At 35.9% G+C, this 16,780-nt stretch overlaps 2 protein-coding genes across 2 annotated transcripts; both read right to left on the bottom strand.

Annotated features, from left to right (window-relative positions):
• Positions 1-717: 717 nt before the first annotated feature.
• LOC122055673 (RNA-binding protein 25-like) lies at positions 718-2,249 on the bottom strand. Its single transcript, XM_042617218.1, has 4 exons — positions 2,120-2,249; positions 1,924-1,999; positions 1,395-1,834; positions 718-1,152 (listed from the first exon to the last, which is right to left on the bottom strand). The coding sequence occupies exons 3-4, from the start codon at positions 1,791-1,793 to the stop codon at positions 1,054-1,056; spliced, it is 498 nt and encodes a 165-aa protein (XP_042473152.1). The 5' UTR covers positions 1,794-1,834; positions 1,924-1,999; positions 2,120-2,249; the 3' UTR covers positions 718-1,053.
• On the bottom strand, positions 1,796-4,995 carry LOC122038075 (zinc finger BED domain-containing protein RICESLEEPER 2-like). Its single transcript, XM_042597650.1, has 7 exons — positions 4,543-4,995; positions 2,871-4,335; positions 2,719-2,775; positions 2,579-2,613; positions 2,120-2,268; positions 1,924-1,999; positions 1,796-1,834 (listed from the first exon to the last, which is right to left on the bottom strand). Exons 1-7 carry the CDS (start codon positions 4,993-4,995, stop codon positions 1,796-1,798), a joined length of 2,274 nt encoding a protein of 757 aa, XP_042453584.1.
• Positions 4,996-16,780: the final 11,785 nt, after the last annotated feature.

Here is a 16,780-nt window from a genome sequence, read left to right as displayed (position 1 = left end):
TATTCGGTTAAAACCGAACCGAACCGAACCGAATAAACCGAACCCGAATAAACCGAATTTTTAAAACAAAACCGAACCGACCGAATTACTCATTAAAACCCGAACAAACCGAACCGATTAAAAATCGGTTAATTCGGTTTTCAACCGAATTAACCGAATAGGCCGGATTTCTCACAAAATTAATGAGAAATCATTTATAATAACTTAGATCGCATCATTGGAGGACTGCACCATAACCACAAGGCTTAGCATTTAAAATGTTGGACTTGGAATACCAGTTATTAACTTGTATTCGTAAATTGGGGAATTTGTGATTTTATATTTTTTTTTTCTAATTTCATAACAAACTAACACTTTATTTTTTGTAACTGAATCGATCGAGATTTCATTTGATCATAGAATCAAATTCAACCATGAAGAGCATTATTATTGCCTATGTAATTTTACGGTGCATATTGTGGTTTTAGTCTTCTTCAATGAAATATGCTTCGCAATACAGAATTGAAGTGACGTACAACTAGGCGTAGTTATTCAGAAAAAAGGACACATCAATGGCATACAAAAGCTGAGTTGGTTATTTAAAAGACACGCTGATACATGATGGATAGTATGGCTGATTTTATTGTAGCATAACATAACTGTATAATGAAGTACAAGACAATCAAAACATATTAAATCTCATTTGCCACAAATATAACTAAAATTTAACAATAAATAGAAAGAAAAAAAAGGAAACCTCATTTTAAATCAACCCATAATCCTCATGCTTGATTGGCTACAATTAATTCATACCAAATAACAAGGTCTCTCAAAATATTTGTCCTAATACAGTCACTGACCTTTGGCACAAAAGGAAATTTGAAGGCATGATAAGACGACAGAAATACTTTTTAAAAAAATGGAGCCTAGGACTTTGATTTCATTGATAAGCCTGTTTCAACTTTCTTAATTTCAAAAACCAGCATCCTCCACGTTTTGAGGACAAACATTTCTGCCACATCATCTAATATAGACTGAAGCATTTCTAGCATTGTGGATGCTTGTACGTGATCTTTAATAAACAATGTAGTCCACCAAAGTGGCCTCCTCTTCTCCAAAGAACTCAGTTATCTTCTTTGAGATCCAAGGTCTCATCCTCTCATGCAAGTGATGCTGCAAAGGACAAGGTATACATTTATCAATAGCAGAGAGCATAGTACAAGAAAAAAGAGCAACTTTATGCCAGTAAAAATGTAACCCTTTTTATGAATCTTCAGGGAACTATATCTCATTTAGCTGAATATCATTCTAACAAATTCAACAGCTTAGTACACTAAGCTATGGCATTCAATACTAAAAAAACATTTGAATCCATAACACTATCATATATTAAAATTCATAAAAGAAAGCATTACCTTGTCATAAACATCCCAATTAATTTCATAGACAAACAGTTCTTCTTTTGTTTTTGGAATCATATCAATCAACTGCTTGGCATCCAATAATTTCTTATTTCCAGTTTTTAGTTTATCTTCTCTGCCTTTTTCCTGATCAATATTCCTATCATGCATCTTCTCCCTACTTTCATCTTTTGAACGGCTACTCTCATCATCATTCCAATCACGATCTCTCAAATTCTGTTTGCCACTAGAACGTCTGCTCCTTTCCCTATCTATATCAGCCTTCACATCTTTTGGGTTGGCACCAGATATGTGCTTGGCAAATTCAGCAGCAGCCTTCACATCTTCTCCCTGCTTCCGAGCTGGAGCATTATTGTTCTGCTTTTTGTCTGAAACTGCAATTGGCGCCATCATATTCAGATCATCACCACTGCTGTTTCCAGAAATGGCATCAACTGTGGTAGTAAAAAATAAAACATTTGTTATAAATAACATGCTTACGCTTAAAATGAATCCATAGTAAACAAAGGAAGTAAAAGTTTACCATCATTAAGACCATTTCTAGAAACATCATTACCATGACTGGACTCAATATGCTTTCGTTCAAAACTTCATTATTGCTAGTCTCAAACAGAACATAAAAAAAAAGTAAGACCATTGCTAGTATCAAGAACAAAAATAGCATAGCCAAAGTAAGAACTTTGCAATACTATACTCTTTCATAAGGAATTGGATTGCACCTTTCCTTGTCCTTTAGAAAATGATGGATCCAGCACATGCACTTCTCGGCATCTTTAAAACCTTCAAGCAAAGCACCTAACTTCTTGGCATCTTTAAAATCTTCAAGCAAAGCACCTAACTTTGTGTAGCATGCTGCCTTAGCAGTAAACTTTTAAAAGCTTGAGTTATCAAATAAAAAAATGCTATGAAAAAGGCTGAGTAGGAGTTAGAATTACTATTAACAAGTGAGTGTTTTTGATTGCACAAGACAATCTAGGCAAAATTACAATGAGCACAAAAGGTTCTAGGCTAATAGATCATCTACTTGTTTGAGATATACAAAAAACTTCATACAATGTTTTGATTACATCAAGATAAAAATTCATCATTTGGAGAGCAGTTTCAATGCATAAAGCAACAAGGTCAGCCCCAACATGCAACATAGCCATGTGCCTGCAATCCTTTCCAAATCAACCTACATTATATAAATCAAATTGCATAAGATCAACATGTACTGCCACATGTTTATTGAACAAGATAACAACAATTGAAAATGATCACTTACATCATTAGATAGCTTCAAGGTCAATTTAAATAAAAATATGATATTTAAACATACCATTGTTTATCACCGGTGTTGTCGAAGAAGATGAGTCCACTATAATTTTTGAGAATTCTGATAAAAAAAATACAAGTTATCACAATATTCTTTATAAGTTTATAATTATAAATAAAAATCTAATTATCTTTTTCTTAAAAAGAAAAACTTACCACTTTCAAGTTTTTCCACATCCTCTAAAATTTCTTCGATGTTGAGTGGTTTCAAATTTAACCGAAGCCAATCTTGAGTGCAAATAAGACTTTCTACCACTTTCGGAGTCAATGAACTCCTAAAGCAATCAAGTACCCGACCACTAGTACTAAAAGCAGATTCTGAAGCAACTGTTGATATCGGAATGGCTAATACATCACGAGCAATTTGAGCAAGTATAGGAAATCTGTGACAATTTTGCTTCCACCATCCCAAAATGTCAAAATTATCACAATACTCTTCAACTATTTCATTCAGATACTTGTCTAATTCTGACATATTGCCATCACCAAAAACTTGTGACTTTTGTTTCTTATACTTGGCTATAATTGTTTGTCTTTTCAAATCACTCATATTGTTTGAAGTATTGTCCTTGTCAACTGATTCTGAAATAGATGGAACTCTTGAAGTATTACATTGAGGCTCCATTTTTTCCTTATAATTCTTGTACAAAGCAAATAAAGTGTCCTTTATTATCTTTCCTACTCTTTCACCCTTCTCATCTCCATATAATTCAATCAACATAAATTCAACGAAATCCAATTTATGCCTTGGATCAAGCACCACCGCAATATAAAGCAACTTATTCATTTTCTCAGGATCTCCCCAATACTTGTCAAATTTATTTTTCATTTTAATTCCCATTGAATACACGTCAAGGTCATCACTTTCTTGCCACTCCTTCAAGATGGTAAAAATATAACTAATCTCATGTGCAAAAGTATTGGATGTGACATACAAAGATCCTGAAACTTTTAATGTTAGCTCATAAAAAACTTGCAGTAGAGATGCAAAATGTCTAACATTAGCCCAATCTATACTTGTTGGCTTCCCATCAAAAGTCTTCAGTTCTCTTTTAGGTTTACCATCTGAATCAAATATCATCTCTCCATTCTCATTCAAAATGGTATGCCATTCTACATATTGAAGATCTAATTTAAAACATGGTTCTTGTTCATCAAACCTATCAAAAGCTCTTTCAAATTTTTGAGCTGTATTCAACATCAAGAAAGTTGAGTTCCATCTAGTTGGTACATCTAAACATAATGAGTTCTTGCTTTCAATTTTTTCAATCTCAACACATTCTTTGAACTTGCTTAATCTAGAGGGGGATTGCTTAACATATTTAATTGCATTCCTAACCTTCATCACAGATTGATTTATATCTTTTAAACCATCAGAAACAATCAAATTGATTATATGAGCTACACATCTCATATGAACATATTCTCCCTTCAAAATAGTGGAATCCCAATTAGTCATCTTTTTTCTGAAACTATTGATAGCAACATCATTTGAACTTGCATTATCAACTGTAATTGTGAAAATTCTATCAATTCCCCAACCTCTCAAGCAATTTTCAATGGCTAAACTAATAGCCTCTCCTTTGTGACTTGTAATTGGACAAAAATTGAGAATTCTTTTCTGTAAATTCCAATTTGTATCAATAAAATGAGCTGTTAGACACATATAGTTGATTTTTTGAATCGATGTCCATGTATCAGTGGTCAAACAAACTCTTTGTGTTGAATCATGCAACAATTTTTTCAATTTTTCCCTTTCTACTGTATATAATTCAACACAATCATGTGCAATCGTCCATCTTGAAGGAATTCGAAACTTTGGACATACCATAGCCATAAATGTTTTAAATCCTTCTCTTTCTACAAATTTGAAAGGAAGTTCATCCATGATGATCATTCTAGCTAATGCTTTTCTAGATGCATCTTGATCAAATTTCCAAGAAGTTAGAGACACCTCACCCTCTCTTGAACTTTGTAAACTTAATTGTGCTTGAATTGTTTCAACAACATCAGGGTGTTTTTTACATGAGGTAATATGAGATCTCAAACTTGTTGTTCCATTCCTGTATGGATCACAAAAAAATTCTTTATCACAATATTTGCATTTGGCTTTTATCTCTGATGCATCATTAGTAAACTTTATGAAATGATCCCATACTTCACTTCTTGGTTTCATTGCTTTTCTTTTGGTTGCCTTTCTTTTGGAATCTATAGTAGTTTTTGTTCCCACAGTAGGACCACTTTCAGATTGTGGTGTTGAACAACTATTAGTAACATCCATATTTGATAAATCTCCTTGCTTGATATCAGACAATTACTGATCACAGTTCAATGATTCACAAACACTGTTTACAAAATATTACATGGTGTGATAACACTGTTTAAAATAGAAATAACTAAAATTGAAAGATAAATATGAATTCAACTTATGACTAAGTATGATGTTAATCTAGCTACTGTTAAATACTTGAGTTCAACAAAGAATTCATATGTCATACAAAATCAATGATTACTAATTTCAAAATATTGAGTAAGTTAAAAGTAGGTATTACTTACCCACACCGTAGCCCGTAGGGCAGTTGTTGGCTACTGTGGTGTGACCGTGTGAGGATGAGAGAGCTCTGGAGTTTGGAGGAATGAGCCGGCGGTGAGACTTGAGAGTGTCAAGAAAGGGGAGGGTTGAGCAGTGAGCAGGGAGGAACACAGAGAGAGCGATGGGAGGATGGAGGGCTGCTGAGCAGTGAGCAAGAAGGACCGGCGGAGATAGCGGCGAAAGGAGGAAGGGCTGAGCAGTGAGCAAGAAGGGCCGAGGAGATGCTCGGAGAAGGAAGGAGGGATGGCTGGAGAACTGGCGGAGATGTGGACTCGCTCGGCAACGAGAGGAAGGAGGACTAAGCAGGGCAGACCAGAGGTGATGGGCGGCGAGAGCAGTCGACAACAAGAGCGTGAGTCGCGTGACTGCCGACTGCGTGAGCGGCGAAGGAGGGAATCGTGCAACTCGTGCGGAGATGGGAGACGAGACGAGAGGATTAGGGATTTTAGGGTTTACCGGTTTACGTGTGATTTAAAACCGGTTCAAGTTCGGTTTTTTCGGTTTAACCGAATAACAAAGGTGAAAACCGAACCCGAACCGATTAACCCGAAATAACCGATTTATAAAACCGAATTAACTGAAATTCCGAATTAACCGAACCGAAATTAAAATATCGGTCGATTTGTTCGGTTCGTTCGGTTTAACCGAGATTTTTCTCACCCCTAGTTGTACCTACCCTCCTTTCATTTTAGTGTTCTTATAAATTTCTCTCTTTTGAGATTTTTATTCTATTTGTTATTAATTTAAAATTCGGATACGACCATAATAATTGTGTCAACTACTAAATAGCAATTGTGTCAACTACTAAATAGTTACCATAATAATTTTGTATTAGTTGTTACATGTTGTATAGTTAGTCGTAAATGCTATAATGACCTTAGGCCCTATTTGGTACGGTGGATTAGGATAGGATTATAAGTTAAATTCATGTTTGACTGATTTTTTAAAAAGCCAATGATAACTTTAGAGTCTGATTAAATACTGTAGCAGTTGAAAAATCAATCCCACTTAGAAGAAGGTATTAATAATCCCAAATTGAACAATAAACTTGATAATTAGTTAAAAGGATATTTTTACCCTTGTTTTGATGCTTTCCTTGTCCTAAAAATTATTAATACTGGAATATTTTAGTCATATAATTAATAATCCATATTTTTATCCTTACCATAAAAATCATACCAAACAAAAATAATTTTATCATAATTTACTAAATATTCTCATTAAAAGATTATTATCATGCAAATGTATAATCCCTCAATAATCCTATCACACAACCAAACGCTACCTTAAAAGTATAACATTATAGTAGCTACAACAACTTATAATGGCATACATTAGAAATAAGTTATAATATTATAATATTTTCAATAAGGTTATTTTTTAGATAAAATATATGATGCAACGTCCATTTAATAATTTTTATAAAAGAGACATCTATTTAATATAATTCATTAAATGTAGAGCGCCATTTTTATATTTGCCTTTTTTATAATAATATTATAGGATCAAAACGAACAATAGAATGGTGAATCTCATTTGTAAAATTTTCTTTTTAACTTTTAAAGCTTGTTAGAAAATAAGTATGTAGTAGAAAAATAAAATAAGAATCACACTATGAAAAGTAAGAACGCTTTTTTCTTTACTTGATTCATAGCCCCATGATTATTACTCCAAGATCCATAATTCCTTAGACCATTTCATTTATGCAATCCACTAAATTCTCTCCCGAAAAACCTTTGGGCAGAGGGGTCAAATGCAAGAAGAAAGAAGGTGTAACACGCTACATTTTCTTATGCAACAAAAATAACAATTAATTTAAATCGTTACCAACACTTGAACCTCGGTGTAGTTTTGATTCTTTTCGTAGAAGCTTGTTAGATCGTAGATTTTGTGTAGCAAGGTCACAACACATTAGTTGCAAGGAGACGATGCAGCAAAATCGAGTTGGAGTTTGTAGAAGAATTGATATGGAGTGTTGGGCCGCATACTCCTAATATAGTGCATGGGGGCACCTCGGTTCATCCAAGGTGCATCTTCCATGCTAATCCGATTTGTGAACTTCATTGTTTTATCCACTTGGGGGTGCCCTTATTGATATGGGCCGTCTCCAGTCACCCAAAGCGCCCTCAATCCTTCACTAGAGCACCCTTCTTCACTTGAAGCGTTTGGAGTACTATTCATCTAAGTTTGATTTTTCGCTTCAAGCTCTTGCAAAACATATTAGTCCAAATAACAAAACTACATGCAAAACAGAGTTAGCACATTATGAATTAAATCCTGTCTAACCAAGACCAAAATCTAGTCTTGATCTCAATTTAGATTTTAAAGTTGGATCTAAGTTGGACTAATGCCTACAGTCCCACTAGGACCCGTCCTCACTGGATCTCTCTCCTCCTGTTGCTTATTTTACTTACCATTTGCAGAATAACTTCACTTGACATCTGATCTCCTAACCCACCAGGTCTTCTTACTAGATGTCTCATTTGGACTTCAGCTAGCTAGTTGTCTGGTCTTTCTGGCCCAACTGGACTTCCTGCCAGATATCTGCTCCTCTCTGACCTATCTGGGCTTCTTGCCAATTATCTGGTTCTCTTGACCTAACTCAACTTTAGCCGAGTGTTTGGTCCTTTAGACTCGTCAAGTCCTTCAGTCTACACACTTGGTAAACATATTATATTACAATAAGACTTAAGTTTGAACCTTTAATAATATCAAAACCTAGATTCGATTCTAGTGCTTCCTACACCAACAAATATCATTAAAAGGACTCTAATTTTATCATTTAATAGTTCTCCCTCCTATACTTGTGAAAAAAAAGACTAAGTATATAGGTCCCTAGGGCAATGGTGCAATGATTAGGTCTTCCAACGGATAACCAAGGGATCTAAGATTTGAATCTCATATATGACACATTATAGGGGATTTTCCTTTTACTGAGAAGTGGACCTAAAAACGTTGAGTGTTTGAGTGAGCCTCTATTAGCGCTTCTTGATTTACACTGGTCACCGATGAGAAACTTTCATTAGATCAAACCAGTCACCTCCAGAATTAGTCGGCTCAAAAAACTAGATATCTGGTGACAACTAAAAAAAGACCAAGTATATAGCCCCCAGCATGGTAGAGTGGCAAGGCACCATAAAAAAACCCCATTAACGACTGAAATTTCAGTCTCTAATTTGTCACTAAATGGATATAATGATTGAATATTTCAAACTCATTTTTTTAGGGCGCTGACATCATTTAGCGAGAGATTTAAATTTATTTCTGTCGCTATACTTAGCGACAAAAATTTATAATCTATCTCTAAATATAGCGATGGGCATATTGATTTAGCAATGAAAATTTAATTTTCGTCGCTAAGTTCAATGACGGATGTCGCTAATTTAGCGACGAAAATTAAATATCCACGATTATTTTTGCCAAAAATTTTGAGCATCCATTTATTTCACATTTTAAATCCTATTTACATCCAAATATATCTATCTAACGATACATCATTCACAAACACATCCACGATACAACATTACACATTCAGCATTCAATATTCACAAACCATCCACAATACATTAAATCATCATTCACATACATTGATAGATCATTGACAAATCATCACAAACACATCCTCAATACATTAAAGACTCATTCACAAACAATGATCTAACATTAAAAATCATCCATGCTACATTAACAAATATACACTCAACATTCGCAAACTCATTCATTTATCAACAAAAAGTATTGTACATGATCAAAAATAATTTCATCACAAAAACAAACACAAAAAGTTCAAATCCAACACATCCTATCCTACTCAAAAACTAGTATATTCATCATCATCTCATCTTACATCAAGTAAAATACGATAGGTTATTAAAAAAATAAGGACAAAACTACTCATATATGAAAAAAAATCATGCTTATATATGAATTTAAAGTTAAAAGAGATATACACAAGAGAAAAACTACTTATCAGAAAAATGAACAAACTAATAAACACAAGTTTTACATGTTTTAAAAAAAATATACCTTAATGAGAGATTAAGAGTATGACTGTAAATGAACTAAACGTTCATAAAAAAGTTTGGTATTCGACTTGATAAGAGTTTGTTTATGTTCGTTCAATATACACAAACTTTATTAAATAAACAAATTTAAATAACTCGTTTGACTAAACAAACAAGTTTGAACACATATGTGTTCAACTCATTAATATTTGTAAACAATGTTGGTGAATAATATTCATGAACAATACTCGTGAACCATGTTTATTAATAATACTCTTATCAATTTACTAAGAAACTTTCAAAATGAACTCACATATTTGTATTATCAAACTCAGTAACTAATCAAACAAGCTTAATGTTGACGGGTGACTCATATTTGGATGAAGGTCAATGCGATGGATATCATGGAAGAAAAATCTGTTAAGATTTTTCGTAATAAAATTTTGTTACAATTTTATATAACAGAATTATGTTACGATTTTTCATAACATAATTCTATTATGATTTTTCATAACAAAATTTTGTTACAATTTTACCAAATTTGGGGTTTATGCGCTATTTATAGGGATTGTTGTAAACCAATTGTATAATCACAAGAATCGTTGAATGTGATTCTCTTGTATAGAGAGAATTCTAATAAATCTTCGGTCGTTTTTGTGGAATAGGTGTTGGTACCCGTGGTAGTTTTAATGTAATCAACCAAGTCAGGTTAGGTCCTGTTGGTGTTTAACCCTATGTCTAAGTGTGCAGGAGCTTAGGAGTATGGGAAGTCGAGCGGAAGACGTGGCTAGCGAGAAGGACGGCACGGGACAGAGTCGACAGGCTCGGTGCATCTGAGGGATGAGGTGCTACGAAAGAGTACACCGGCGAACGAGAAGGGCGCGCACAGCGGTCCAAGGGACGAGAAGCCGGAGCGAAAGCCTGCTCGAGAAGAAGGTCGGAAATTGGGTTCGGGTGAGCCCTATTTCGTTGGCCAACATCACCCAGGCGATCGGAGCAGCAAGAGAGCAAAAAAAAGCTAAATATGCTGCTGGAGGCACCTTCAAAGGGAGTTGAAGGCACCTCCGCACCTTCACTGTGGAAGACACCTTCCATGGCTAGCATGCGCCTTCGATGAACAGTACGAAGGCGCATTCCAGCCCTATGGAAGGCGCCTTCGACCAGACTGATTTTAGTCGTTGCCAAAGGATAAAGATAAAGCATTATCCTTTGGCACCTCGCTGGAGGCGCCTTCCAGCCACAACCCTATGGAAGGCGTCTTCGAGCCACAGATAAGATTTTCTAGGGGCTATAAAAAGACCCCTGGACCTAGGAAATACAACACAACTCTTGTATTCTTTTCCTAGCAATAGTTTGAGCAATTAACGAGTATAAGAGGTTTCTCCGCCTTCACCAAAGGAGATTTTTAGAGCTTTCATTTGTCGTTAGATTAACAACCACATAGGTTGTAACCAAGTAAACTCTGCACCTCTTCTTTCATTTTTTTGTTGATTATTTTAATTATACTATTGCTACTAATATGAGTTGAACGGTCGAGAAAGATGTTGTTTTACTTTTTGACATATAAAATCATCTCCCTCTTGCTGGCCCTACATGTTCCAACAAGTGGTATCAGAGCCAGGTTCTCTTCAAGAGGACTAACCGTCAAACGAATTACATAAGATGGCCAGATCAAGCATCTACCCACTGAACTTCGAGGGGGATTTCGCTAACTGGAAGAAGAATATGGAGGTATTTTTCAAAACTGATTTTGATTTACTTATAATAATGGAATTTAGTTTTGTAGCACCTGAAGGTAAAGAAAAATATCGCTGGACCAAAAAGGAGCAGACCGATTTCATGACAAAAGGCAAAGCAGAGTTCCATCTGCTAAGCGTCTTACCGCCACAAGAAGTCAACCGGATTAGAGCCTACGAGTCTGCGAAGGAGCTCTAGGAGAAATTCCTAGAACTACACGGAGGAACCTCGGAGGCGAAACTCGCGAGATGGGAACTGATAAAAAACCAGATCAGCAACATGAAACTGGAAGAAGGCTAAACTGTTACACCCTTTACTCAAGAATTAAGGAGCTCATCACTAGACTCACGAATCTCAGAGAAAAGATAAGTAACCGAGATTCGCTAAGGTACGCTCTTAATGCATTGCCTAGAAATTCTGAATGAGCATCACTAGTAGATGCTTATTATATATCTAAGGATCAAGATTCAACTACTTTAGAAGAATTATTTTTAACTTTTGAAGTCCATGAAATGAGATGTGCAGGTCCAAAGAAGGAGCATAACATTGCCTTAAAGGCAAAGACGAACAAATAAGATTTAGAATCTTCTTTTGATGATAATGAAACAACACTAATGGTACGTAAATTTAAACAGTTATTTAAAACTAAAATATTTAATCAAGTGCAGCGTAGAAAAAGAATGATAAGATGCTACCACTACAATGAAGAAGGGAATGTGAAAGATAACGACCCTAAATTAAAAGACAAGGACAACAGCAAGAATAAGAAATCGACCCAAGTGAACAAGTACAAGAATATGAAGGCGGCGTGGGACGAAACGTCGTCCGGATCAGAAATTGAAGTCATCACCGGACTTGTGCTAGTGGCAAGTCACCAAGGAGAAGGAGACGAAGCAAGCTCGTCTGAAATGAGTATCGAAAGCATCGACGAAGGGGGAGCGACATCGGAAGAAAGCAGTACTTTAGGGGAAGCTTCGGATCATAGGATCGATAAGGTAAGTCAGGTACAATCTCTTCCTCCTAATAAATTATTTTAGTTTGTTAAATTATTAACAAAGAATTGTTGTAAATTAGAAAAAAGAAGCTAAAGAATTAAAGTCAACTCTAGCTAAATCTTGTCGATTAGAAGACTATGATAAAATAAAAAATGAAAATGAAAGCTTGAAAAATGAAATAGAAAATTTGAAAAATCGTGTATGCCCAAATATTCAATATATTAGAAAATATAGTAAATTGAATTGGTACCTTAAATACCATAAGGGTCATATTAAGAAAATTTCACATAAATACATACCTAAGAAATTTTTAATTAATCCAGTAGGAAGGAACCTATATTGGGTTCCAAAATCATATTTGAATTAAATGTTTTTAAATTATGGCTTTCAGAGTAAATTAAATATTAAATTTCTTTAAGAGACTTTGTCTAAAAAGTAGTTGTTGTTCCAATATCTAAGAAGGGCTAGTGTCTCGCCATAACCTAGAAGCTAATTATTGAAATAAGTATTTAATTGACTAACTATTAAGCATTTAAAAGTTATACAAATACCTTAATTCTCTGTTAAAAATTAATAAAATATTTTTTTAATTAATTCTTATCTTTTTAAAACAATTAGAATTTTTTTTATTGATTTATTATTTTTATTCTTAGACTTTTAAATGAACTTCATTTTTAATGTGATCAAAAGGGAAGTAGGGAAGAACAAGTCTAGAAGGTACTTGCAAAAAAATTTTCTTGCAAAAAGGTAAAAGTTTTTACTTGAAAAATTTTTTTAGTAAAAATTCTTTTTGTAAATTTTTTCTAGAAAATTTTACTTAAAAAAATTCTCTTACTTGCAATTTTTTTTACTTGCAAAATTTATAAATTTTTTTTTACCCTAACTTAACTTAGGTTTGATCACATCGAAAACGGGGAGATTGTTGGTACCCCATAGTAGTTTTGATGTGATCAACCAAGTCAGGTTAGGTCCTGTTGGTGTTTAACCCCGTGTCTAAGTGTGCAGGAGCTTAGGAGCACGAGAAGTCGAGCGCAAGACGCGGCTAGCGAGAAGGACGGCACGGGACAGAGCCGACGAACTTGGTGTATCTGAGAGATGAGGTGCTATGGAATAGTACACCGACGGACGAGAAGGACGTGCGCAGCGGTCGGAGGGACGAGAAGCCGGAGCGGAAGCTTACTCGAGAAGAAGGTAGGAAATTGAGTTTGGGTGAGTTCTATTTCAGTTGGTCGACATCACCCAGGCAATCGGAACAGCAGGAGAACAAAAGAAGACTAAAAATGCTGTTGGAGAGGCCTTCAAAGGGAGTTGAAGGCACCTCCGCACCTTCACTGTGGAAGGCACCTTCGATGAACAGTATGAAGACACCTTCCAGCCCAATGGAAGGCGCCGTCGACCAGGCTAATTTTAGCCGTTGCCAAAGGATAAAGCTTTATCCTTTGGCGCCTCACTGGTGGTACCTTCCAGCCCTATGGAAGGCGCCTTCAAGCCACGGATAAGATTTTTCAAGGGCTATAAAAAAACCCTTGCACCTAGGAAATACAACAAAACTCCTGTATTCTTTTCCTAGCAATAGTCTGAGCAATTAATGAGTGTAAGAGGTTTCTCCGCCTTCACTGAAAGAGTTTTTTTAGAGCTTTCATTTGTCCTTGGATTAACAACCACCTAGGTTGTAACCAAGTAAACCCTGCGCCACTTCCTTTATTTTTCTTGTTGTTTATTTTAATTATACTATTGCTGCTAATCTGAGTTGAACGATCGAGAAAGGTGTTATTTTACTTTTTGACAGATAAAATCATTTCCTTCTTGCCGGCCCTACCTGTTCCAACAATAGACATGTTGTCGAACCACAATAACTCTTCTTCTTTCTCTTCTTTTTCTCCTTCCTTATGTTTGCTCCTTTTTGTGTATCTTTGTTTGGTTGCTCCGCGCAATCTCTTTCTCTCCTCTTCTTCCGCATTAGAGGTTGAGAGGAGAAGGAGACGAAGCAAGGAGAAGGAGACGAAGCAAGCTCGTCCGAAATGAATATCGAAAGCATCGACGAAGGGGGAGCGACATAGGAAGAAAGCAGTACTTCAGGGGAAGCTTCGGATCACAGGATCGATAAGGTAAGTCAAGTACAATCTCTTCCTCCTAATAAATTATTTTTGTTTGTTAAATTATTAACAAAGAATTGTTGTAAATTAGAAAAAAGAAGCTAAAGAATTAAAGTCAACTCTGGCTAAATCTTGTCGATTAGAAGACTATGATAAAATAAAAAATGAAAATGAAAGCTTGAAAAATGAAATAGAAAATTTTAAAAATCGTGTATGCCCAAATATTCAATATATTAGAAAATATAGTAAATTGAATTGGTACCTTAAATACCATAAGGGTCATATTAGGAAAATTTCACAGAAATACATACCTAAGAAATTTTTAATTAATCCAGTAGGAAGGAACCTATATTGGGTTCCTGTAATGCCCGAAAATTCTCAAAATAGTTATTAGAAATATTCTAGTATTTTTCTGGAATTTTAGGATATTTTTACAGAATTTTTAGAGCAGCGAAAGTAGCAAAAATAAATAGAATCGTAAAATAGCCTACGCGGGAATTGAACTCGAGACATATTGGGTCCTACGACTTATGGTGAACCCTAGTAACCAAGTGAACCTAGCAGGGCCGTGCTGAAAGAAGAGGGAATCAATTGTAGTTATATTTAAGTTGGGCGAATTAACCACTTAATATAAATAGGGAATTTAAGTGAGGAATAGTTATTTTCCTAAACGAGAAAACTTTTCCCTCAAACCCTCACATGCCGCCGACTCCTCTCTCCCTCACCCTCTCGGCGCCCAAGTCCAAGGAACTTAGGGTTTCGTTCCAAGGGCCATAGGAGCACCTTCCAGCGATGACTTCAGCACGAGAACGCTCTTCTCCACGAGAAGGACACGTAGACGCGAGGAGATCAACGAAGGGATCTTCTCCACCGGAAACCTAACGTTTAGATTTGTAAGCAACTTCGAGCAGGAGGTAAGAAACCCCTCACCTGCAGTATAAGTAGCTCTTTTTGAGGTTTTACGCATTAGTTTAAGTCGTATGCAGAATTTTAGTATGTAGGGTGTGAACTAGTGCACACCATATGTTTGATAAAATGTGTAGCTCAGTTAAATGCTACCACAGGCATTTTAATAGCTTAGCTAAATGCAATAGAAGCATTTATTCAGTACATGCAGTTTTACTACAGCTTATATGGGACTACAGTCCAATGGGTGGGCTCCCACAGTCGCCTCTAGGTTCAGACAACCTAGCTCTAGGTTCAGATAACCTAGAAATAGCAAGATAAGAAAAATTCAGCTATAACTAGTATTTTATTTTCAGCAGTGGCACTGTACTGGACTAGATGTCCATTGGGTTGGGCTCCCACAATCGTCCCTAGGTTTAGATAACCTAGTAGACCCTACTAGATTCGGAATTTGCAACCCCGGGTTTAGTTAGGGATGCGCGCACAACAAGTACAGTTGTCGGGTCCATCAGCAGCATGATTATGTATTTTCATCTATTTATGATATATAGTTTTCAAACTTCACAAACTAGTTATGTGAATACAGTGCAGCTTTAACATTAGTTTGATATTAGTTCAGCTCAGCTTTTATGTCAGTTTAGTTCTCTTACGGATTCACATGATAGTTCTCTGCTTAGTTTGAATGTCATGTATTGTATGTGATTATGCCATGTTTTAGAATCCGTGTTTAGCAATGTTCAGCATATATTTCAAATAGCATGTTTTGAAAGCATAAATTGCATCGTATGCATGTTTTGTGAGGTAGATGGTTTCTTACTAAGCGTAAGCTTACAGATACTTCTTTTCCTTATATTGCAGATAAAGGTAAAGGAAAGATGGATTAGGGGAGGCTGGAGGACAATGCGATGAAGATGTGTGTGGATGGAACTTGGAATAAAGATCTTTGGAGAAACTAGCAACTAAAAACTTAGTATTTCCTCATAGTGTTATTTTTCTACACTTCTAGTTATTTTAGTGTCCTGGACTATGAAAAGATATGCCTAGATTGTTAGTTGTCATGCTTAGATTATTGATTATGATGATCTTAGTTAGCTAGTCATGAGTAATGATAGATCTAGTACCTTTGTTTTTGCTTATAGAGTTTGTGTATGTGATTTGAGCACGAAATAGTGCTGAAATCAGACTCCTGATACGAAATCAGAAACCCTGATCGATCAGCCAATCGATTCAAGGGTTGGAAATCGATCAGCCGATCGATTGGGGAGTTATTCCGTGAACAGTAAGCTCCAGGATCGATCAGTCGATCGATCCAGTAGCGTTCTGTCGCGAACAGAGAGTTGAAGGATTGATCGATCGATCGATCGGGGGAATTAGCTCTCGTGAACAGAGGGCTCTGGAATCGATCCTTGGATCGATTGACAAGTCTGGATCGATCAGCCGATCGATCCAGAATTTATTCTGTGCACAGTAGCAAGCTGAATCGATCACTGGATCGATCAGCAAGTCTGGATCGATCAGCCGATCGATCCGAACGAAGTTTTCTATACAGTAGCAACCTGAATCGATCAACGGATCGACCCAATAGCTTTCAATCGATTGAGTGCAATCTGAATCGATTGGGAAGCTGGGTTTCGACCAGGAAACCTTGTATCTCAGCTCCTGGACCATAGGGGATGTAGGATATGCCATGGATATTTTAGTTTGCATCCCTTGGCACATGTAGAATAAAGAAATG

This window comes from Zingiber officinale, chromosome 1B (assembly GCF_018446385.1).
Source record: "Zingiber officinale cultivar Zhangliang chromosome 1B, Zo_v1.1, whole genome shotgun sequence".
Classification (NCBI taxonomy): domain Eukaryota; kingdom Viridiplantae; phylum Streptophyta; class Magnoliopsida; order Zingiberales; family Zingiberaceae; genus Zingiber; species Zingiber officinale.
Note: the sequence above shows the minus strand (reverse complement) of the source record. Positions and strands in the feature narration are given on the sequence as shown.

Coding starts and splice junctions, on each gene's coding strand:
- LOC122038075 (XM_042597650.1), bottom strand. CDS start 4,995: ATGGATGTTACTAATAGTTGTTCAACACCACAATCTGAAAGTGGTCCT. Junction 2,776..2,870: donor TGTGGAAAAACTTGAAAGTG/GTAAGTTTTTCT, acceptor TTTTTTTATCAG/AATTCTCAAAAATTATAGTG. Junction 2,614..2,718: donor AACACCGGTGATAAACAATG/GTATGTTTAAAT, acceptor AACATGTGGCAG/TACATGTTGATCTTATGCAA.
- LOC122055673 (XM_042617218.1), bottom strand. CDS start 1,793: ATGATGGCGCCAATTGCAGTTTCAGACAAAAAGCAGAACAATAATGCT. Junction 1,153..1,394: donor ATTGGGATGTTTATGACAAG/GTAATGCTTTCT, acceptor TGTCCTTTGCAG/CATCACTTGCATGAGAGGAT.